Genomic DNA, 25168 nt, shown 5'->3' with positions numbered 1-25168 from the left:
AAATTGACTTCATTTTCTATATTGGACTACCTCCCATAGAAGGAGCCATATTTTATTTGGATAGCAAGGGGAGGTTAAAATAAGCCTGTACCCCTTCTTTCCAGTTGATAAAGGCCTGAAGATTCAGAAACAAGAAAATCAGTGAGAATTGCATTAAAACACCATTCGTGAAGGTCTCCATTGCTAGTTGTCTTTGCATTCTGAGACTTGGTGATGCCTCCCTGAGAGCTGTGTCCTACTTAGTCCTTGGTTCTCTGCAGTGCACTCCTCGTTTCTGCACTGTTGGGGGACAAATGGGGGGTCAGGCTCCCCCATTTCCCCTGCATCCCACCCTGATCCCCCCAGACTCCAATCCCAAGCCAGCTTGAGGGTGCATGCAGGGCACAGAGCTGGCCCAAGTCAGAATCAGGAAGAGGGTCACCTCACCACCAATTTCATGCTGTCTTCCCAGAGGTAAGGACAAATAAGAATCATAAGTAAGAAGCTCAACACCCCCTGTTAAACACATGGGAAGAGATTTCCCTCTCCGTCCTTTCTTTCAGATCATTTACCTGAGAAATCTCCCGGTGCATTTCCTGTCATGTGCATCACCTTCTGGATTGATATTTATTCGATAATAAAAGTCTGTTCTTTGTCTATGACCTTTGTGGAGAGGATTTCTGACTTCAGAGAAGATTTTGTCTTTTTTTGTTTAACTATATTTCCCCAACACAGACCAGAAAGGAATAGGACCCCTAAAGCACCAGCTTCTGCACATTATATACAGAGCCTCCACTAACATGAATTAGCAAGAACTAACTGCCTTCAAAGAAAATAAAATAAGTTACCCGGAATTCCCCAATGAGAGCATCTGTCCTGAGAGAACGGGAGTCTACGACCTGCAGGGGATGGGGGAGGGAAATAAATTAAAACTCTCATTTACAAGTAAATGTTGGCCCAGACAGGACCCAACACAACATCTCTTCCCTCCCAAACAGTAACAGCCAACACTTACATAGAGCGATTGCTCTGTTCCAGAGATTGTTCTGAGCAATGTTTAACACTCACATGAACCCCATAAATAGGGACGAGTATCGTCCCCATTTTACAGATGAAGGAACAAAGGTACAGAGAGACTACAGGACTTATACAGAATCCACAACCCCTAAAAGGCAAGGCAGGACCAGAGCCCAGACAGTGGCTCCAGAGCCCACACCTTCAACAACTAAACTATACTGCTGGGGCACCTGGGTGGCTCAGTGGTTGAGCGTCTGCCTTCGGCTCAGGGCGTGATCCTGGAGTCCTGGGATCAAGTCCCACATCCAGCTCCCTACGTGGAGCCTGCTTCTCCCTCTGCCTGTGTCTCTGCCTCTCTCTGTGAGTGTCTCTCATGAATAAATAAATAAAAATATTTTTTTCAAAAAAAAAAAAAAAAAGAATGATTTCAGGACCCTGACCTGTGGCCCCTGTGAGGGTGTTGGGCAGTGGAGGTTCCCCGCTTGGTTGTTGCCTCCATCTGAGCTGCCAATGATATTTCTGTGACCAGCAAAGCTTGCCAGTGAGCTGCTCCACATCACCGGTGCCCTGGGTCGTATGGCTTCTTTCTCATGCTCACACGCACAACAGGTACGTACACACACACACACACACACACACACTGACATGCACACATACACACATGCACGGTGACATATGTATGAGTGAACATGTAACCCACAGAAAATGCTGACTGCTGAGACGTACCGTGATAAAGATGGGCTCATCAAACAGCTCCGAAGGAGAGTCAAACACATTGAAGAAAAGAGTCTGTGGTTCAGGGCCAAAGGGAAACAAATGAGTGCCTGCTGCCCCCAGGGACTGAGGAGAGGGTCAACCACCACCCCCAGCCTTCAGGTCTGTTCACACAGAAGTGTGGACTGAGGTCTACCCAGTGAGCTCTGGGGATTCCACAAGTTCTGGGGTATCCCACCCTTAACCTCATGGAAGTTGTCATCGCGACAGGGTGGGTGGCTGGGCCTACAGCATGTCAGAGATGGGGAGCTCTGGGAGCCCAAGGCAGGAATAAGAGCTAGAACTCTTCCTCCACATCCTCAGATAACCTACTCAGGACCCAGCACATCTCTGTGTCAACAGAGTTAACACTCTACAAAAACCAAATGGGCTGTGGGATATCTGCTGTGCACTCTCAATTTGTAAGGGCCACCGTGGTCCTAGTCCTAAGAGCCAGCACCTCCTACCTCGTTAAATAGTGGGCTGTTTCCCTTGTGGATCCGTGTCCTCTTGGTCTGCCCAGCAGCAGTGACCTTGATCACAGGCTTGATATTCACCCCTGGCAGCTGGCGCCCCTCGATCACTTGCACTCTGATCTGAAAGCCAAGAGGAGGAATGAGTGGGACGAAGAGGGTAAGCAGTCAGGCCCCAGGAGAGTTGAAAATCTCAGGGGCCATTCTCACTGCTGGCTTCTGGGGAAGGGCATGAACAAGTTATGAGGAAGAGCATTACAGAAACAGTCGTATTTTCCTACCAAGGTCCCTTGCATCTATAAAATTCCATAATTCCATGCAAGAGCTGTCATGCTGCCCCAAGCAAGCTCCCAGCATCAAATTCCAGGCTTGGGCCAAGGACCCAGATCCCAGATCATTTCATGCGGCTGTTGGCACAAGGCCTCCCTCAAGACCCCTTGACACCAACACATCTAGGTGGCCTGGACATTCTTCACTGACAGTCCCCTCAGAGGCTGACCTTCTATAGAGAAGTGACCCTACTTTGTGCTTTATGAGATACAATGTTCTCTCATGTTCTGAGAAATAAATTGAGAGTTTTATCCACTAAACTTTAAGTAAAGAAAGTTTTCGGGAATATCTGTGCTTCCAAATTGAGGCAAAATGTTTTTTTTTTTTTAAGATTTTATTTATTTATTCATGAGAGAGAGAGAGAGAGAGAGGCAGAGACACAGGCAGAGGGAGAAACAGGCTCCATGCAGGGAGCCCGACGTGGGACTCGATCCTGGGTCTCCAGGATCACACCCTGGACTGAAGGCGGCGCTAAACCGCTGAGCCACCCAGGCTGCCCCAAGGCAAAATATTTTAAAACCTGAGATTTTAAAATATTAGGACAATTTTCATAGAAAAATAAGATGTTTACTGGTTTTAAGTTTAATCAGAGGTGATTTATTGATGGATCGATCAACACTCTTTTTAAAAGCCATACTATAGAAAAATATATTATTAATAACAATGGGAAGGTAGATCCATGTTTTTATTCTCTTCATTTTCCTGTATTTTATAAATTTTTTACAATAAACCTATATTAATATTCAAAGGAGGAAAAAGGCAGTAAGTACTTGAATTGAGACTAAACTAAAAACAATAATGTGAGAATTTTGTCTCTCAGGCAAATACACAGTGGTTACAGCTAGAACTTTTGCTTAAATTACCACAATTTAGGACTAAAATGTATTTTTATAATTTGTTACACTTAGTGAAAAGCTAAGTTTCCTGTTTTTAATTTTAAAAGTACTTCTGAAGAGCTCAATATCACTAAATGCAATTCCACCAACATGGGAAATTTCATAGAAAAGAAAAAGAATAAGCAAAGGACCAAAATAAAATACAAATAAAATGGGATGGATTTTGGATTCAAATATGCCAAAGGGTTACGGCGCCTGGGTGGCTCAGGTGGTTAAGCATCCAACTCTCAGTTTTGGTTCAGGTCTGTGATCTTGGGGCCAGACGATTAATCCCGGCATCAAGCTTCATCTCATCGTGGAATCTGCTTGAGATTCTGTCTCCTTCTCCCTCTGCCCTCCCCCTGCTCACACACACGTGCTCTCTCTCTCTGTCTCAAATAAATAAACCTTTTAAAAAATAAAATATGCCAAAGGGTTAATATTAACAGTTTTATTCTGTGAAGAGCTTGAACAAATTCAAATTCTATGTGGCCTTCCAAAGAATCCATGGCTATAAGGAAGGGAATGGATCAAGAAAGAAAAGAGAGCCAGACAGAGCTTAGATTTCGGGATCTTGTTAAAACGCAGATTCTGACTCACAGAGTTGGCGGTCTATGTTCCCAGCCAGTTTCCAGGTACTGCTTCTGCTGCTGGTCGAAGGACCACACTATGAGTAGCAAAAAGCTAGCTGGCCAGATAAACCCCAGTTGGAAACCGCATAACAAATGTAAAGATATGCTGAATCTCTGCAGTGCGCCCCTGCCAAATTTTTTTTTTTAAGATTTCACTTATTTATTCGTGAGAGACACAGAGAGAGAGAGAGAGGCAGAGACACAGGCAGAGGGAGAAGCAGGCTCCACGCAGGGAGCCCGACGCAGGACTCGATCCCGGGTGTCCAGGATCACACCCTGGGCTGATGGTGGCGCTAAACCGCTGAGCCACTGGGGCTGCCCCCTCCCCCTGCCAACTTTTTATTTATTGTTTTTTAAGATTTTATTTATTTATTCATAAGAGACACACACAGAGAGAGGCAGAGATACAGGCAGAGGGAGAAGCAGGCTCCATGCAGGGAGCCCGATGCGGGACTCGATCCCGGTACTTGATCCTGGGACTCAATCCTGGGACTCTAGGATCATGCCCTAGGCCGAAGGCAGGCGCTAAACCGCTGAGCCACCCAGGGATCCCCACCCTACCCCCAACTTTTTAAAGAACTAAACCAGGGCCTGCTCATTCTTCATCTTCCCCCAGGGGTCCAGGGAAACCCCAGACTCCAGCCTAGGAGAGCCCTTAGGACCTGCCCCAGGCTGGACAGACATTAGCTAAAAGAAAAGACTGTGGGGATCCCTGGGTGGCTCAGCGGTTTAGCGCCTGCCTTTGGCCCAGGGCGCAATCCTGGAGACCCAGGATCGAATCCCACGTCGGGCTCCCGGTGCATGGAGCCTGCTTCTCCCTCTATGTCTCTGCCTCTCTCTCTCTCTCTGTGACTATCATAAATAAATAAAAATTAAAAAAAAAAAAAAAAGAAAAGACTGTGGTCAGAGAGTCAGCCCATTACCTGGAAGTCCTGCGGTTTGTCGGACAGCAGCTTTCTGGCTGCGGGAGCACTTCTTTTCCTCTTGCTCCCAGGGTGGTAGGGGGGCAGATGGGAAGGTGGCTTCCTCGGGGTGGTGGGAGCCCCAGGGCCTGGGACGCCACTCTGATCCAGTAATGGCTCTCCCTCGTCTCCAGTGAGCCCCTGGTCCTCAGTGTCCTCCTCTCCTCCTGTGTCTGGGCAGAGAGGGTGCTAGTAAGGGCTGGTCCCTCTGGTCCCAAGCCCAGGACCCTGCCCAGCCAATGGAGGAGCCAAAGGGCTTGGGCGCCAAGCTCTACCACCCATCTCCCCTCCTGTCAGTGAGCTGGGATGGATAAGGGAGAAAGAAGAAGAGCTTCCAACAGCTGAAACGTGAGGGCAGTCTGTCCAGTTAGTCAACAGGAAGGAAACAGAATGGCCCTAGCCCTCCCCACCACGTCTGCTGGATCAGCCCCTCTGGCCACCTCGCCCCACGCTCATGAGCTGACAGATGGCAGCGACAAGCCTGTTACAGGTGGAAGGATCAGGATCGGGGTAGCCTGACCCGCGTCTCACCCGTGGGGGCCAGCCACTTCTTTCCAGAGTATCTTGTATCCACGGTGCTGTCACTGAGCAGGGACCAAGTCTCAGCCCGGCTCTGTCCCCCACCTGGCACATGGGCAAGGGCACAGCCCCAGGAGGGGAGGAGGGAGCTGGGTGAGGGTAGCCAACCTAGGGCATCCCCACCCCAAGCCTGCTCTCCCTACCTGCCCCAGCCTGGTACAAAATTGGAACAGTTCCCATGTCTGTCAGAGACTGTCCCTTCTCACCAGCTTGCTAGGAAGGACTGGGAATTTGTCACTTTGGGGATCCTTGCTTGAGTGGCCTGAACCCTAACTCTGACAGACCCACCTCCAAGGTGGTCCCAGAGCACACGGACCCCTCACCCTCCTCACTCTGTCACCCGAAGCACCCCTTCTTTCTGCCCACTGCCTGCCCTCCCCAGCAACCCATGCCCCAGTCCAGTTTGACCTCTCTATGACCAAGCTCAGCCAGCGTGGAGCTCCAGGATGCCTGGGCAGGCCAGGCTTAGGGTACACCCCCACCAGGGGCTGCTCGGGTGTTAATGCCGTGTTTGCCTCTAGCTCCCTCCATGGGGAGAGAAACTGCAGACTCTTTCCCATGGCCAAGTCCCCGCCTGGTCCATCTGTGCAGCTTCCTGCACATTCCAGCAGGCTGGGCCACATGGGGTCTCACCAGCCCTCATACTGGCACACCAAGCACCCTGGGCGGGATCCTTCTGTGACAAGGCCAGCAGAGGCAAGTGAAGAGAACTGAGGCAACCTTGGAACTTGCCAACTCAGTCTGCTCATTTCACAAATGATAGACTATTGGCCCCGAGAGGGAAAGCGGCCAGCCCAAAGTCACACAGCTACCTGGGGCCAAAGTCAAGAAAGGAACTCATGTCCCCTGCCATCGGCCCAAGGCTCTTTCAAGGAAAACCCAGTTCTTTTGTCACATGCCATCACCAAAGGTCTACTAAGTGCCAAAGCAGGGAAGCATCCACCTCTGAGGAGCAGGACAGGCTCCACCCCAGCACAGACATGCCCTCCATAGCTCCCACCCATGGAGAGAGCACAGTGCAGAGCAGCAGCCTGCGAAGGGCCCCTCCCTAGGAGGGCTTCCTCATGCTCATTCTAGTAGCACTCTCTCTGCAGGGCAGAAGGCAGCTCTCAGGACTCCCCACCCACTGGTGTCCTCTCTTCCCTGGGCCTGGGCAGCCCCCAGCCTGGGGAAGGCAGCAGAGGCTGGCCGAAGCCTCACTAAGGCGTCCCACACCCAGACTCAAGCACTGCTGCTGGACTTCTTCCCGGGGGCCCTGCCAGGGTAGGCTCCTCACCGGCCCCCATATCCATGTCAGGCAGAGTCGGGGAGGGTTCCAGAGATGCAGCAGGTGGGAACAGGGGCACGGCTCCAGGGAGTGGAGTGTAGGACACCTGCAGGACCAGCGAAGCCTGGAAGAGATGGGGGTAGAGGGCAGCAGGTTAGTACACTGGCCTCGGACCACCACCGGCCAGCATCCTTCCAGTCCCTTTTACTCCTTCACCAAAGAAAATGGCTCTGACAGGGGTCAGGTTTGCAGGCAGCTGGGGCAAAGCCACCCCCAGGGGCCTATCAGCATGGTCAGGTGGTCCAAAGCACAGAATCTGGAGTCAGCTTCCACCACTCAGAAGCCGAGCAATGTTGGTCAAGCCCCATAACCTCCCCATGCCTCCCTTCCCTCACCGGTAAAATGAGGGTGCTAACAGCAATAGTACCTTCCTCGTAGGGTCAAGTGGGGATTAAATGAGCTGATAAAGCACATCATAAACTTTTATAAATGGATCAGCAATTCAACCTCTCCTGCAGGATTTTAAACCCTCAGCCTAGGCCTTTCTTCGGGAAAAAGCCACCTGGCCCCTCTGTTTAGCTGTGGGGCCCTCCCCTGCTTCTCCACAGGCAGCTCAGCCTTGCTCTGCTCAGGTGCCAGCTACCTCTGAGAGAGTCCCAGGGTGCTGATCACCTTTCTGAGCCCTCTTCCCTCCCAGAAGCACCCCTGTCCCCCACCTCAACCTCAGCTGTTCCAGCTTTGACCAGCCAAGAGGACAGTGACTAGTCACTCCATTCTCATGGACCAGGAAAGCCTGCTCTGTGTTTTCACCCCACGGATGCACCGCCCTCCAAAAAGACCTACAGTGTTCAAAGGGCCCCTCAGCAGGCTCTCCAGCCTTCTAGCTCCTAGACCAGTGGGGGTCTGGCCCAGCCTTCCCTGGTGCCATAGGTTCAGCAGGCCTCCTGGGGCAGCCTTTTTATGGATCAAAATAATATGTTCTATTTAAGAAAGTTTAGAGTGTACAGAATCCTTGAGGAAAAAAAAATAATGCAGGGTGCCTGGGTTGCTCAGTTGGTTAAGCAACAGACTCCTGGTTTCAGCTCAGGCCATTATCTCACAGGTCATGATCTCATGGGTGTTGAGATCAAGCCCTGCATAGGGCTCAATGCTCAGCAGGGAGTCTGCTTGAGATTCTCTCCCTCTCCCTCATCCCTGACTCACTCGCACACTTATGCACACTCTCTCAAATAAATAAATTCTTAAAAAAGAAAGAAAAAAGAAAATACAAGAGAAAACAAATTTCCATAATTCTACCTTCATTCACATTTTGATATAATTCTCTCCAATCTTTTTAAAATGCTTTTATATTTTACTTATGTTAGTAAGCATTTCCCAGGTTTTGACAAATCCTTTATAAAGATAATTAGCTGGGTTTTTTTTAAGATTTTATTTATTTATTCATGAGAGAGTCAGAGACACAGGCAGAGGGAGAAGCAGGCTCCATGCAAGGAGCCCAATGCGGGACTCAATCCAGGGTCTCCGGAATCACACCCTGGGCTGAAGGCAGCGCTAAACCACTGAGCCACCCAGGCTGCCCAAAGATAATTGTTAATAATGCATAATATCCTCTGAGAGGTTCAGTATCATTCACTAGACATCTCTACTGAGTAATATTAGGGATTCCAGAGACTTCTGGGGGCAAATCCTGGTCCTGAGACAGAAAGGGCAGACGTACTGGATGGCTCCAGGTCTGGGACTTGAACCCCCAGACTGGGGCAGCCAGGCTAAGGGATGGCAGGACCAGTGGAAGGACAGGGTTCGGAACGCTAAGGAAGGAAGCCAGCCAGAGCCAGCTTCCCGTCCCAGGAGACCCAGGGTGGGGCCAGAGGGCAATGAGACCCTTTCTGTCCTGGAAGCAAGGCGCGCCCTCAGTGCCTGCTGCCAGGTTTGAGAACCACCAGCAGGTGTCGCCACTTGAGCAGGCAGCCGGCCTCACACTCTAACCTCCTAGAGCCCAAAAAGGAAAGAACAGCTTCTGGGGCCCCACTCAGGTGGGGGAAGGCAGCAGCCGGGAGGGGTGGTTGTCCAGACCTACTCACAGCCACCCCAGACTCCTGGAGATTCCAGTCAGCAGGTCTAGAGTGGGTCTAGAGTGGACCCAGGCAGCTGAATTTTTGACGACCATCCTGGGGCTTTCCCCCACTTCATCCAAAGGCAAGTTGGTTCTTTGGAAAAGTAACTAATTCTAGGGTTAGGCCAGGGAAAGTAGAGGACTCTGGAGCCCTTTTGTACCAGAAAGCAAGGAAATACTCAAAGAATGATAGAAACATATCCGAAGGACATAGAAAACTATTCTCACTGACTCCCACTAGCCAAATCTGGTACAATTTAAATATGAAAATAAATATAGTAGCAGATCAAACCATTGAATAAAATAGGAATGTATTAATCTACACAGAAATAAATAGGACAGAAGAAATCTTTTCCTTATAGTGAAATACCAACTGATAAATGCAGAAAAAAATAATGGGCTCAGAGTATCACTACTTGACAACAATCAAAACAATAATTAATCTAACCAAGTAAACAGCAATGGATGCAAAAACTGCCAGGTAAAAGTTGGGTGAGGAGCAGAGTATTTAAAGTCACAAGGTACTAAATACCAGAGTATTTAAAGTCACCTCCCCCCAGAATTCTTATTAGAAAAGGAAATGGAGGGATCCTTGGGTGGCGCAGCGGTTTGGCGCCTGCCTTTGGCCCAGGGCGCGATCCTGGAGACCCCGGATCGAATCCCACGTCGGGCTCCCGGTGCATGGAGCCTGCTTCTCCCTCTGCCTGTGTCTCTGCCTCTCTCTCTCTCTCTCACTGTGTGCCTATCATAAATAAATAAAAATTTTTAAAAAAAAGAAAAGGGAATGGATTGGTGATTAGCGGAGAAAGCCAGCAAAGGCAATGTTAATCAGATGCTCAAGGTTAAGAGCACATTAATTAGAATACGAGGGCAGCACATATTCACTGTGTTCTCTTCCTGCCAAAGATGCTCAACCTAAATCTATTCACAAGGGGGGCACGTGGGTGGCTCAGTCAGATGAGTGTCTGCCTTCAGCGCAGGTCATGATCTCAGGGGCCTAGGATGGAGCCCTGCATTAGGCTCCCCACTCAGTGGGGAGTCTGCTTCTCCCTCTCCCTCTGCCCCTCACCCCAGTTGGGCTCTCAATCTCTCTTAAATAAATAAAACCTTTTTTTAAAAAGTTTTTTTAAAGATTTTATTTATTTATTTATGAGAGACATACAGAGAGAGGCAGAGACACAGGCAGAGGAAAAAGCAGGCTCCCTGCAGGGATCCCAATGCAGGTCTCCATCCCAGGACCCCAGGATCACACCCTGAGCCAGAGGCAGACGCTCAACCACTGAGCCACCCAAGTGCCCCCCAAAAAATTTTTTTTGAAATAAATCTAATCACAAGGAAACCTCCAACAGACCCAAAAGGGGAGACATTCTACAGGATAACTGGCCTGTATTAGCCAAAGTCAAGGTCACAGGCTGTAAAAGTCAAAGAATGAGGAATTCTCCCAGAGGGAAGGAGACTAAAGACAAACAACTAATACAACATATAATCCTTACTTGGATATTGCTACAAAGAACATTGCTGAAAAAACTGATGAACTCGAATGGGGGTCTGTGGCTCAGATGGTAGCGCTGTATCAACATTCATTTCCTGAGAATGGGGTAACTAGGTGACAGGCACTAATCAGAGGGCTTAGTGGGGGGATAGGATGAGCACTATATGTTGGCAAATTGAATTTAAATTTTAAAAATGTAAAAAAAATTAAGAAGGCAATAAATATACAACCAAAAAAGAAATAATTCATCTCCTCAATCTCTGAAAGCTGTAGGTTTCTTTGGAAAAAGTCCTTCATCAGAGAAAATACACAGTAAATTCAGGGTGATGGGCCAGGACGTTGGCGACTTACTCTCAAAGGGTTTAAAACAAAATACTCTTTGTACTCCTCTTGCAACTTTTCTCTAAAACTTAAATTATTTTAAAATAAAAAGGTTAAAAATCTCCGAAACCTGCTTCTGCTCTAATCATAGGAATCTCACTCAGACAAAAAAAGCCCCTCACCACTCCCCCACCCCCCGCCATTCATGCTGATTCCCACTCTCCAGAAGTAGTGTGAGGCCAAGTGCAAAATGAAAATACAGTCCCTTGTTAAAATTTTATTAGGAATTTCAAGATGGCAATAGCAGAGAAACCAAGTGCAGGGCCTAACAGCCCATGAGGTGATTGCTTGGCTCAATCTAAGCTGGGCAGGAATCTGAAAGGTTGGAGGGTGTCGTTCCCCCCCCCCGCCCCCCCCCCCCCACACACACACACACGGGGCCTGACCCATTCCTCCATGAATTTGCTTATTCATTCCCTGCACAAATAAATACGTTGCACCTGCAAAGGGCCAAGCTCTTCAAGATATGGGGATTCTTCTATGAACAAAGCAAAGGCTTCTGTCCCCATGGAGCTGACATCTTGGCAGGGGAGATAGACAATAAATAATAAATGAAATAGATATTAAACTTATAAAACTTGTCAGAAAGAAAAGTAAACCAGAGCCAGTGAGATCAGGGCGGCAGGCAGGGCTGCAGGCCACAGTGCTAAATCAAGTGGTCTGAGTGGACTCCACTGAGGTGAGGAGAGATGGGCAAGACCTTGGAGGGGACACTGCTTGGCTGCCTCTTGGCACCCCATCCTATTCTTTTAACACTTGGTGACTGAGGTCCCCTGGTGCTAGGAACAGATTCCCTTGGAAAACACCCCTTCTTTTTCTCAGAGTAGGCCCTGCCTACCCAGCCCCTCCACACACCCCAGGGGACTTCGTATCTACAATGTGCTGAGCACAGAGGTGGGCCCGCAGGAGAACGACTGCCACACTCCGTGGCCTGGGTGCCACACCTCAGCATGGAGGCTCAGGGGAAGGCCTGCAGGAGAAGCAGGAAGGAGCAACAGCCCCGGCATTGGAAGACCACCCAGGCAGCCCTTCCCAGGGTTTCCTGAGTATCAGGTACCCCCATACCGAGAGCCCCACACCAATCTCCTGAGGAAATGGCAACATCCTGGTGGGTCTGGGCACTTGAATGAGACTCCCAGCACAGAGCCAGCTCCACCTTTTATTTACCCATCAAGGAGCCACAAGGACATCCCCGGCACCTTCAGAGGATCTAAAGCCAGGACCTAGAACAGGCTCTGAGGACCACTGCTTCAAGACCACAGGTGATTAATACTAGAGTCCTGTAGCTCTATAGGGGATCTATAGCAGCATGTCTGTGGATCCCACCCAGGTCAGGACCTCCCACCTTCACCGTGATGTCATACCTCATTGCCTATCTCCTTCTCTAGACATAACCAGAGCTGAGATTTTCTTCCTATGGGATGTCTATGAGCTCCATGCTCTCCCAAACCACGTGACCTTGGCCTAGGGCCCTTCTGAGGCTGTCCACATCAAGGTACCCCACCTGATAGCCCTATTCCTCAAGACTCCAGCCCTGGCACCACCATGCAGTCATCCTGTTACAAGACCATTGTCATTAGTCATGTGGCCACCAGAACACACTGTCCTGGAGCAGGTAAACCTGTCACTCATGTCTGCCATCTTGAGGTCCACAGTCAACGATATCACAGAACTCTGGAGGGTCCTGTCTGGCCACCAGGCTGGGAGGGCCTAGGAAACCAAAGACAAAGACAGAGGACAACCTCAGCAGATCCTCCTACAGGTTATGAGGCCAAGCTCTGGGGTCCTTTGCCCACACGATCATGCTCAACCCCATTGCTTACTGCCTGCTTCCTGAGCCACAGTTCTCTGACACTGAGCTTAGTTAGCATGACCAAACCCCAGATCTGCCCACTCCCACCTCCCCTAATGCACACTCATGAGTGCAGGAAAGCTCCGTATGTGTCTGCATCTTATTTCCTTCAGACAACACCAAGAAGTTGGGGGAGGGTAAGATGTGGCCCTGAGCGGAGGGAGGGGTGGTTGGCAGCATTTTCAAACCACTTGAAAGAAATTCAAGCATTCACTCCCAACACAGGGCCCTGCTCCAGTGCCTTCCTGTCTCCCCAGCCCTCCACACCACTGGGGTTCATGTTTCCTTATGACCCAGCAAGTCTCACTTCTTCTGATCTGCCTCTGGCTGTTAAGATTGAGGTAATGCCGACAGTTTGCACAGTGTCCACACCCTCACTAGCAAGCTACTCTCAAAGTACATTTGTGAGTATGCAGCAACTTTCTTCCATGTGTGTCCAGAATCCCTACGGGCCTGGAGGCTCCTCCAGGACAGGGATGTGTTGTCTCCTTCAGTCTAGAATCTGAGGACTGATTTGGCATCTTCTCCTGGCACACAGCGCAGTGAGCCATCTCTGAAGGGATCTGGGTGAGAATACTGAGTGCCCGGCCAATGGAGTCCAAGGCCAGCCTGCAGCAAGACTTTATGGCCTCCCACAGCCTTCTTCCTCCTCTCAGTCTTTCCAGGGTTTTCCAAGGATCCCACAGGCCTGTCTTCACTCCCATCACTCCTTCAGCAGGTTGCTTTGACAGTTTGAGCTGAACTCAGTTGGGTGTGCCTGGCGTGCTCTGCCCATTGGGCCCAGCCCAGACGTCAGCCTCGATGAACAGCCAGTGAGAATCCTGCACTTCTGACAGAGCTTTCTGTTCCCTCAGAAACAACCTCAGTTCTCTGAGCCTCCTGCTGCCATGCAACCAGCCCCAGGTCCTAGGTGGGAAGCCCTAACTCAGAGGATCTCAGGATCTGGGGCTGCTCTGTGACTCAGCGCTATCACAGGCATGAGAAGACATACCCAGACACTCTCTACAGACCAGAGCTACCTCCTGGCCACATCCCCCAGGTTGTACTCAGCTGGGGACTAAACCAGGCAGGGCTCAGCCCTCCTCTCCCATCCATCCTTCTGGCTTTTGCGGCACCCTCTTAGAGACATGGTCTGTGAAGGACTGGCAATCTCTGCAGACAGGCAGGGGTCCTAGCCAGAAAGGAGAAGGCAGCAGGTTCCCAGCTGGTGAGCATGAAGTGCAAACAGAGCGTGGAAACAAAGAGCCAGAGGAGAGGGGAGGCATCCGGGGATGGTCACGAAACTGGCTCAGCCCTGTGGACAAGGACCAGGTGTGAAAAGTTGTGTCTTAGAGGCTGGACAGGCATCTGAGCTTGGAGGGGTGCAAGTGCAGGAGAACTTGCAAGAAACACCAGTCATGGATGCTCAGATGGCAGTAGTAGAGAGATGTTTGAGCAGCTTAGCCAGAAGCTAGAAACCCCAGTTGGAGGCATCGGGGGCTGATTTAATGATTTACAAGAAACATATATTCGATCATTCAGGTGACCAAACTACATTTCTCCACTAGATTTGGTCTTCATCCACAGTTCCTGAAAATACTTCAGAGCCATAAAGGTAAAATGGGTGTCTTTTATGAGGTGTCTTTAATGAAGACATTGTTAATGAAGGTGACTTTTGCACCCCGTGGAAGGGAGTTAATGAAGGTGACTTTTGCACCCCGTGGAAGGGAGAACTAACCATGTGGTTAGAGGGCTGTAATTTTCAGACCCATCTGCCACAGCCTCTGGGGAGGAGAGAGGGGCTACAGATCGAATTAGCCAACAGCCAGTGACTTGGTCAATCATGACTATAACGAAGCCTCTATTTAAAAACTCAAGTTTTTTCATCTCTTTTTGCAGAGCTTCGTGCTGAGGGAACTAGAACACTTCCATGTGCCGCTGAACAGGGCCCCCAGCTCCACAAGGACAGAAGTTCTTTCGCTCAGGACCTTGCCCTGTGTATCTCTTCATCTGGCTGTTGATCCGTATCCTTTATTTTATCTTTTAATGAACTGGTAAATGTTAGTGCTTCTCTGAATTCTGTGAGCTGCTCTAGCAAATTAATTAAACCTAAGGAGGAGATCACTGGGGCCTCTAATCTGGAGCTTGTTGGTCAGTACCACAGGTAACGGCCTGGCATCTAACATGGGAGGTGGAGAGGCTTCTGGGGGGTTCAGTCAGTGAAGCGCCTGCCTTCGGCCTGGATCATGATCTCAGGTCCTGGGATCAAGCCCAGCACCAGGCTCTCTGCTCAGTGGGGAGTCTGCTTCTCCCTCTCCTTCTGCCTACTGCCCTGCCCACTTGTGGTTATGCTCGCTCATGCTCTCTGTCAAATAAACAAATAAATCTTTTTTTAAAATTTTAAATAAAAATAAATAAATAAAGTCGGAGGTGGGAGCAATCTTGTAGGACTAAACCCTTAACCTGTGGAATCTGATACTGTCTCTGGGTAGATAGTGTCAGAATTGAGTTGATGTTGTTGGGGGGGGGCATCCCCCATTGAAATTGGGTCCAGGAACTCTAAAAGAGGGGCCCAATACACACCCAAATTGGGTCCAGGAACTCTAAAAGAGGGGCAGGCCAGCCCTGAGATGTGCTGGAGAAGTTTGGAGAAGATTCCTGGCTCCTATCTACAGTTCCTCCATTAGTGCTCTCCACCTTTAGAGAAAGTTATGGTCCTCTTAGGGATCCAGAAGTTCTTGGAGTCCTGCTTGAGTATACGGATGGGATACTGTGATTTATAATTGTGTGTGTGTGTGTGTGTGTGTGTGTGTGTGTGTGTATTTGGTCATTATCCCTGCTTCAGACACAGAGCTCCTTTTATGTATGAATTCCTTGGAATTTCCTAAGTGATAAGAGCCATAAAAGTGAATTTTGTTGTGCTAATGAGGTGACTTTGGAAATCACCTAAGGACAGGATCTGGTTGCTAGATCTGGAGCCAACCTTATGGTTAGAGGGTTGTAGAACTTTCAGATCCCACCACCTCCAGGAGAGGATCCAGGCTGGAGAGTAAGTTCAACTGCCAATGAAGCCTCCAATAAAAACCCAAAGGACAGGGATTGGAGAGCTTTCAAGTTGGATAATAATTGTTCTGGTAAGCAAAATGTTCTTCTGAGTTCTGTGAGCCACTCTAGCAAATTAATCAAACCCCAGGAGGTTCATAGGAATGTCCCATCTAGAGCCAGTTGGTTAGAAGCACAGGGGAACCTGGACTTGGGACTGGCATCGGAAGGGGAAGGAGAGATCTTGTAGCACTTAGCCCTTAACCCAGAGCTATCTCTGGGTAGACAAGTGTCAGAATTGAGTTGAATTATAGGACGCCCAGCTGGTGTCAAAGAATTGCTTGGTGGTGTGGAGGGGAACCCACACATGAACATTGGAAACTGGCACTAGAACCCTTAGACTGCATGAGTACTGGAGAGCCCAGGGAGGACAAGGGAGATTCAGCAGGTAACGGAGACAAGCTCAGTGATGCTGAGGAGGCCATGTGAGAACCCACCCACCAGGTGACCTATGAGCTAAACCCAGGCAATCTGAGGCTCCTCACCCCCTCCATGATTGGTGGGATGTAAGTTCCACTTGCCATCCCTGCTCCCAGAAGCTGCCCCAGGCGTAGTCTTGAGCTAGTGACATGGTGTTAAGATTATCTGGATGGTATACAAGCTGAACCCAGTTAAGACCTCTATGTAAACCGAAGATTTGGTAGATGGGTGCAGAGACCTACTGCTCTTGCTGCCATGCCAGATAAGCCTCACAGGTTAAGAAGTTAGTTCCCTTGCTTACTCACCCTGCTGCCTCCCAGTCTGGAGTGGCTTTGCCTCTTTCCTTGGCCCTTCCCTGCCTCCAATGGTGGGGGGCTGGTTCCAGATTTCACCTGGGAAGCTCCTGAAGAGGTTACAAACCTACAAATGATCACCGCACCAACCCACAATGCTCTGCCATTGAGAACTGTTTGAGAAAGGGATGGGTTCTCCTGGGAAGTAACCTCTCTCCATCAGGGAAGCATCGAGCCATCACTGGCGTAAGATGCCTCAGGAAGAAATTCCAGCATCAGAAAGGCAGTGGACCAGAAGTCCATTCAAGTCCCTCTCCCTCCCAGCCCTGAGAGTTGAGGTGTGCCACACTCCGACTTGGCCCCATCTGGACACGGATTCACTGTGTGACTTCCATCCGTCACTCTCTTTCTCCAGCTCCCAGTACCCAGTGGTGGTTCCTTTCAGAGTTCTGCCCAGATTTACTATTTCCTGACTCAACAAGCCAGCCAAGGCTCCCTGTCTTCACACACACACACACACACACACACACACACACACACAGTAGCCCCACTCTGTCTAAGAGAACTGGGCCCAGATCCCCAGGGCCTCACCAGGAGGAAGTATTTCCAAATGAATAGCTCCCCAGTTCATCCTGGGAAGTAGAGCTGACCCAGAGGGAAGGTCAGGAATTCTACTGACCAGGAAGAAAGAACCCTGCAGAGTATATTTAGCTCCCTAAAAATAACGGGAAGCCAGAGATGAGGGCTGGGAATTGTCTGCTAGGACTGGAAGAGCACTGGAAAGGCTGGGGGAGGGGCAGGAAGGACAATGAAGGAAAGGAAGAGAGTCTGACAGGTTCCGGTGGGCTGGGAAGGGGGATGTCTGTCTCCCTTCCCTTATGATCTGTGACCCAGATGACTCAGATATTCCAGACCTGGAGATGGGGGCTGGGAGGTGAAGGATGGGCTACCAAGGGGCTTGGGAGAGCCGTAACCAAGGCTGCTTAGGAAGCTTGGGGAGTCATCAGGTTTCTAGTGAAGAAGCAATCCCAGGAGGTGATCTGACTCTTCCAGTCAGTTCCCTTCCCTGGCACCCCCAGCTTCAGCCAGGGAGGGCCAGGCCTAGTTGCTGGCAGCTGGACTATGATACACCACTAGGGTCAGAAAGGCAAGGCCTCAGACCAGACACTAACCTGGTGCAAAGGCCCTTTGGGCACTTACCCCCGTGGGCTGCTTCTTGGCGTCCAGGAGGGGGGCATTGAAGCTGGCAGACAGACTAGGAGTGGCGAGGACCTCCTGGAGTGGGACTTGGGCTTCCCCTAAGAACCTAAGTGGAGAGAAAAGCAGACTATAGAGAACTAACGTAATGTGCCTGGCTCTTCACCCAAAATAGCACCCCCACCACCACCACCTTACAAAACAAACACCCTGCAGACAAAGTTGATCTGACTCGAACACCGTAGTCCCCTAGGACCCTTCAAGGCTCCCTAGCACTCTGCTCCCAGTCACCCCATGCATCATCCCTGGAGGGCCAGGCCCCTCTCCCTGCACAAGGATGAAAGACACCTTCCCTTCTCCCAAAGTCAACTCGCCGCCTCTCCTCAGAGCCCCAGCCCCACCATCCCTGTCCACCCGGGTACTCCCATATAAGGGCTGCCTTGCCCATCTGACCTCAGCAATTCACCAGGTCAGAGTCTCCTGAAAGCAGGGCTGTTTCCCCACCACAACATCTGCTCACTCTTAAGCTGCAGTAGTTCATCTGACCCACATCTACACAGGCCGTCTACACCAGTTTCCAGGGCTCGGCCAGCAATGATTATACCTGAGAAACTGTCTTCTCTATCTTCAGAGACAGGGAGAAAAGTAAATTGGGACAGGGCAGACAAGCCCACTCCCAAGAGAGGCCTGGGACTGTCACAGCACACACACCTCAGGCCGCATCTCCATAAACGTATGGGTTCTTAGGAAAGAGTAGGTCACTGAGCGATGATCAGTGAAGGGACCCTTCAAAGAGTGCCAAGGAAAGAGTTTGTGTTCCCTAAGCTAAGAAACGGGCAGAGTGTATTCCGCACCTCTGCAGGCAAGAGGGCAGAACCTGCAAGAGGGCCTGCCGTCTGCATCAGACTCCTGTGTGCTTCCTGCATAGGACTGTCAAGATGGATGGTGAACGGCAGCCACAGGGCTGCTCTCATCTTCTGCTTCTGAATTTTTTTCCCCTGATGAATAAACAGCACACCTGCCATTTGGGACCTTCCTTTTTCTAGTGTCCATAACAACTGATTCGAATATAAGTTTTATGAAGTTTTATTGAAATACAACTTTAGTCTTGATCTAAATGGCTGATTTAAAAAAAAAAAAGATGTATTCATTTATTTGAAAGAGAGAGAGAGTGCAGGGGAGTAAGGGGCAGTAAGGGGAGATGGAGAAAGAGTCTTAAGCAGACTCTGAGCTGAGCATAGAGCCTGATGTGGAGCTTGATGTCATAACCCTGACATCACGACGTGATCCAAAACCAAGAGTAGAATGCTTAACTGACTGAGCCACCTAGGCACCCCCTAAATAGCTGATTTTTAACACTGGCTACTCACAAGGAAATACCACCTCACATTCATTAGGATGGGTACTATCAAAAAAAAAAAAAAAAAAAACAGAAAACAACAAAAGTTGGTGAGGATGTGGAGAAATTGGAAACTTGTGCTCTGTTGGTGTGCATGGAAAAAAAAAGGAATGCAAAAATGGATCAAACCATATAATCTAGCAACTCCACTTCTGGGTATATACCCAAAAGAATTGAAACCAGGGACTCAAAGAGATATTTGTACACCCATGTTCATAACAGCATTATTCACAATCACTAAAAAATGAAAGTAACCTAAGTATCTATCAACAGATGAATGCCTAAATAAACAACTGAATGAATAAATAAAATGCAATCAAAATTAAAATAAAATAAATTAAAACACATGTACTGTGAAATGTTATTTTGCTTTAAAAAAGAAAGAAGTTCTGACAGGTGCTAGGACATGGATAAACCATGGAGACGTGGTGCTGAGTGAAATAAGCCAGACACAAAGGACAACTATTGTATGATTCCATGTACGTGAGGTTCCCAGAACAAGCAAGTTCATGAAGAAAGTAAAATAGAGGTTATCAGGGACTGAAGGGCAGGCAAATGGGGAGTTATTATTTAGTGGCTATAGAGTTTCAGTTTGTGAAGATGAAAAAGTTCTGGGGATGGATGGTGGTGATGGTTGCTCAACAATGTGAATGTACTTAATGCCACTGACCTGCACATTTATAATAGTCAAAGTGGTTAGTTTTGTTATTTTACCATGATAAGAACAATTAATAGCTGCTTATTAATTATTAATTAGTCATTGATAGTTGTTCAATAAAATCACTTGACTCCATTCTTCTTGGAACCAGTAGACTCGTGGCCACGTTACACGTTCCCTAGCTAGCAAGGCAGTAACCTGATTTGTGCTGAATTTTGTAATGTTTTTCTATCATTTCTTTAAAGAGAGGGCTAGGGATCCTTGGGTGGCTCAGCGGTTTAGTGCCTGCCTTCGGCCCAGTGTGTGATCCTGGAGTCCTGGGATCAAATCCCACATCAGGCTCCTTGCATGGATCCTGTTTCTCCCTCTGCCTGTGTCTCTGCTTCTTTTTCCCTCTGTGTCTCTCATGAATAAATAAATAAAATCTTTATTAAGAAAAATGAAAAAAAAAAGAAAAAAGAAAGGGCTAAAGAGATTTTCACTAACATTCATTCCTCTGATGCTAAGAGTCACATTTTCTAGAATTTGGAGTGGCGTGTGTTAAATTCCTCTGCAGCACAGAGCAGGCTTGCAGCACAGCTTACTAAGCAGAGGCTCCTGGAGTGTCTACCTCCCAGGGCCAGCGTGGGGAAGGCACCTGGCACCGGTGTGTTGATTGAAGTGTCCTCAGTGTCACCAGGTAGACCCCCAAGAGCTGATCTTTACCGCTGACTTGCTTGTACCCACCGACCTCTGTCCCACAGTTTTCCATTAGCTCTTCTCTACAACTTCTCTCTCAACTCAGGAAAAAGACCCCACTGGCACAGCACCCCATGACCGAGACCGAAACCGCCCTTCCAACGTAGTGACTGCCCTGGTGGAGTCCCGGCAGCCCAGACCAGCCGGACCAGTGCCAGCTTCCTTCTCCATTTACCCCTGCGCAGATGGGCCACGGAAGGACCCACGGATTAACTGACACTTATCTTTACGTCATTATAATAGTAACGTCTCTGCCCGAGTCGGAGCACAAGCCTCATCTCCGTAGTTTCCTTCAGGCGCATCCCGACCTCATGCCCGCCTCTACAGGGCCGCGAGCCTCCCCTACCTAAATATTTTAAATAAAAGAGCCCCATTCACCCCTTGCTGGGGAGCGGGGGGTGGGGGGGGGTCGTGACTTTGGAAAGTATGCCCTGTGACCCTATTTGCTGTCAAGAGCTTCCTTGGTGCGACAACTCCACCCGGTGTACTTTCTAACTGACTCACCGTGGAGCAAACTCCTGTCAGTTGGGGCTACAGCAGGACCCAGGCATGACAGTAGGTGCAAAAGCCCAGTGAGCCCCTGCGACACGCGGCCGCGGCCTGCCCTGCAGCTGCGCCCCGGGCCCTGGGGAGCCTTCCCGACGCAGGCAGAGCGCGCAGCCGGCCCGGCGGTGGCGGTGCAGACGCGCGCCAGGCGCTCCCTCCCGGGCCTCCGGGGCCTCCGGGGCCTCCGGGTCGGGACAGGCCGCAGCGTCCCGTTCTGGCCGCGGGCCCGCCAGCCCTCCCCCCCCTCCGCCCCCGGAGAATTCCCGGAAGTGGGGCGGGAACAATGCGAGGAAACGAGGCGGGAAGCGCGGGGCCCCCCTGCCAGCCCAGGCACCTCCGGAGGCGGAGGCGGGAGACCTGGCCAGCGGGCACGGCCTGTTATTTCCTCCCTCAACGTCTTGCTGGACCTTGAAATGCCCCCGCCTCCCACCCCAGCCACGGGCCTTGGGGCCAGTCCTTTGGAGAAGCCACGTGGCCTTCATAAGCCCCCCACCTCCCCTAGGGGGAGAGGCTGGAGGCAGCACAGCAGTTGCCTGTCCCCAGGCCTCAGGAGCAGGCTGCCCCAGAATTGCCCTGGGAGACCAGACTGGGTTGGCTGGACACCCTGGGGAGGTTGGACGGGTCTGAGGCTTGAGCACAGGAAACCCTAATGGCTGCTCTTCATTCATTCTTTCACAGAGGATGGAGGAGAGTGGCTTTATGAGGGCAGCCTCCGGGGAGGAGGGCCCAGTCCCTTAGGGAGACGCACCGCATCCAGAGATCAAGACTAAGGCACAGGGCCTACATGAACCAGCGATGCCCGGCGCTCAGTGGCACTGGCACTGGCACCAACCAATGGCCACTTGTGGCAGACAGGATTCAGTAAGGGTCAAAGGAGGCGAGGAAGGGCCTGGGGGTCCTGCACAGGCTGCCTCAGAGCCAGCTCAGGCAGGTGGGAAGGAAAGCCTATGGGCCTGGGCCCCACCCCCTACAGCCCACAGGAGGATAATGTCACTGCTTTCCCAGCCTCCACAGACCTGGCCATCCCTACTGGCAGTGCTGGGTTCTGCAGCCACTGGAACGTGGGCAGAGGAGAAATGTGCGGGCTGAAATCGCCACTGCCATCCCACAGACTGAGAGAGAGGTCAGGAATTGGCATGTGGGAGGGAGAGAAAGGTCCAGGCAGTTCACACACTGACAAGGCACACATTTTTCCTCCACAGATAAAGAACTGTTCCCAGACTCATCACCCAGTAGGGCTACTGTCCTATTGGAGATGGAAGAAGGAGGGGGTAGTGGCCTCCAAATCTGAGCCTTAAGTGGGAGGCTATAAATTAAAGTGGCCAAGTAAGTTTATTTTAATGAAGCACAAAGAAATCTAAACAATTTTATTTCAAAACATTGGGCTTTTTTACAATTTTGTTTATAAGAACAAAACACAGGGGACGCCTGGGTGGCTCAGTGGCTGAGTGTCTCCCTTCAGCTCAGGCCATGATCCCAGAGTTCCAGGATGGAGTCCTGCATTGGGCTCCTCCCAAGGAGCCTGCTTTTCTCTCTGCCTGTGTCTCTGCCTCTGTGTGTGTGTGTGTGTGTGTGTGTGTCATGAATAAACAAATAAAATCTTAAGAACAAAAGGAACAAAACGCAGGAGGCAACCCAAATGTCCATCATAGAAGATAGATAAAGTACAGTACACCATATGATGGAATACTGCACAACTATAAAAATAATGTGACCTACACCATCGACTTATATTTGGAAAACCCTCAAGATACATTGTAAAGTGAAAAACAGAGTACAAAAGAGTGTGGGCACCCGGGTAGCTCAGTCAGTTAAGCGTCTGCCTTCAGCTCGGATCATGATCTTGGGGTCCTGGGATTGAGCCCTGTGTCCAGCTCCCTGCTCAGTGCGGAGTGTGCCTCTCTCTCTCTCCCTCTGCCCATCCCACCCCCTCTGCTCCTGCTCTCTCTCTTGTAAATAAAGAAAATCTTTTTTTTTTAAGGTGTGTATAATATGCTACCTATTACTTAGACTAGTGGAAATCACAGACAGAAAGTAGAATAGTGGTGACCAGAGGCTGGGGGGAGGGGAAGCAGGGAGTTATTGTTTACCAGACACAGACTTTCAGTTTTACAAAATGAGAAGTTTTGGGGATGGATGATGGTGACAGCCACACAACAATGAGAACATGTTTAATACCACTGAAATGCACACTTTAAAATCGTTAAGATGGTAATCGTTATGTTATGTGTATTTTACCACAATACCCCCCCCCCTCAAAATCTATTTAAATAAATAAATAACTAAATATGCTACTGATTGTGTGAAAAAGAGGAAAGTCAAAATCTCTACTGGTGATTCAGCAATAGCATAGGAGCTCTGGAATGACACAAAAGAAACTAAGGATGATGGTTATCTCTAGGCAACGGTTAAGAACAGGGCAGATGGGAGACAAAGACAACAGGGAGAACTCTCATTGCATTTTTTCTTACAGTTCCTGTCCTTATAACCCCTTATGTTTTTTTACCAACTCAAAATTTAAATTTAGGAACGTACATGAAATCTTGAAAATCTTATAACTCATTCATTCAGCAAATATTTATTTGCCACTTCCACCAAAGCCCAGTCGCTGCCCTCATGGAACTTCCTCTTTTTTTTTTTTAATTTTTATTTATTTATGATAGTCACAGAGAGAGAGAGAGAGAGAGAGAGAGGCAGAGACATAGGCAGAGGGAGAAGCAGGCTCCACGCACCAGGAGCCCGATATGGGATTCGATCCCGGGTCTCCAGGATCGCGCCCTGGGCCAAAGGCAGGCGCCAAACCGCTGCGCCACCCAGGGATCCCGGAACTTCCTTCTAATAACAGCTCCCCTCCTACTGAGTGAGTACACATTAGACACAGTGCCGAGCACTCTACACACACTCTCTTGTTTAAAATAACACTAGCTCCATGAGGTAGGCACTGTTATTGGTTCAATTCATCTTACAGACAGGAAATCAGAAAATTAGGACTCAGAAAGGCATCTGACTTGATTTTACACAAAGAACAAGGCAGACAGAACCAGACTCCAAAGGCTTTCCTTTGCCAGACCTATGCTGGGTCTGCTGGTGCACCTGAGAGCTCCCTGACTATGAACTGAAACACATCATGATGAAAGAAACCAAGATGTCCTCGGCTTGCTTCATGCATGGAAAAGGGGGCCCAGCCTCCATATTTAATCTGATTCAACTTTTTTTTTTTTTTAATCTAATTCCAGGGGCACCTGGGTGGCTCAGTCAGTTAAGCCTCAGGCAAGATCTCAAGGGGCCGTGATCTCATGGGATTGAGAGACTGAGTCCCCCTTCACGTCTGCTCAAAGATTCTCTCCTCTGCACCCCCCCCAACTTGTGCAAGCAGGCTCACTCTCGCTCACTCTCAAATAAATCTTTAAAAAAAAAACTAATTCCAAGCAGTATTAGTTATGCCTTTTTATTTTTCTGTATTTTTTAAATAGGGCTGCTATTTTTTAAACATTTATTTATTTATTTATTTATTTATTTATTTATTTGAGAGAGAGAGAGAGAGTGCAAGACCCACAGAGGGTGGCAGACTGTCCGTAGTTACCCAAGCCTTCCCCTATGCCTCGGTGCTATGAGCCGTAGAAGGAAGGGGTGCAGCAGCCCAGGGTAGACAAGAGCCCCAGGCGCCAGTAGCCATGCAGGGAGCAGGAAGATGGGAGAAGTGGGCACAGCTCATACTGACACTGACGAAAAAGTGTAGGTAAGACATGTCCCCTCCCCCAAATGCCCCAAAGAAAATTGGCCCTGGAAGGCGTCTGGAACACACAGCTCCGCTCTCTATTTGGTTCAGGGGACATCCCAGGTGGCAGCCTCTAGGGCATCACATCAGCCATCATTTTCACATGTTGAGTCACTCCTAACATTTCCAGGTATCTTTCAACCTATAACAATGCTCTGGAAGCATCCTTCCTCTCATCCTCCAAAAATAAATATTTATCATTGCATGATTAAGAATAAGAGCTCTAAAAGAAAAAAAAGAAAGAAAAAGAAAAGAAAAGAAAAGAAAAAACAATAAGAGCTCTCAAGTCATCCTACCAGTGTGTTAGAAGCCCAACACATGACAGCTGTGTGCTAAGCATAAGTGACATAACT

The 25168-nt window shown here is 49.4% G+C and overlaps 1 protein-coding gene across 23 annotated transcripts in view; it reads right to left on the bottom strand.

Annotated features, from left to right (window-relative positions):
- The window catches only part of DYSF (dysferlin), a 216357-nt gene that overhangs the window by 151627 nt on the left and 39562 nt on the right, over positions 1-25168 (bottom strand). For 11 of the 23 annotated variants that reach the window (XM_077842848.1, XM_077842860.1, XM_077842854.1 and 8 more), the window contains exons 4-10: positions 17700-17805; positions 6877-6991; positions 5553-5645; positions 4983-5194; positions 2217-2345; positions 1723-1785; positions 828-878 (exon numbers count right to left, since the gene is read on the bottom strand). In XM_077842848.1, coding sequence (XP_077698974.1) covers positions 828-878; positions 1723-1785; positions 2217-2345; positions 4983-5194; positions 5553-5645; positions 6877-6991; positions 17700-17805 — 769 coding nt within the window. The remainder of the gene's footprint in view (positions 1-827; positions 879-1722; positions 1786-2216; positions 2346-4982; positions 5195-5552; positions 5646-6876; positions 6992-17699; positions 17806-25168) is intronic. The other 12 variants (XM_077842856.1, XM_077842862.1, XM_077842866.1 and 9 more) reach the window with 3 other exon arrangements.

The sequence above is a fragment of the Canis aureus genome, chromosome 12, assembly GCF_053574225.1.
Source record: "Canis aureus isolate CA01 chromosome 12, VMU_Caureus_v.1.0, whole genome shotgun sequence".
NCBI lineage: Eukaryota > Metazoa > Chordata > Mammalia > Carnivora > Canidae > Canis > Canis aureus.
This window is presented reverse-complemented; position numbering and strand designations above follow the sequence as displayed.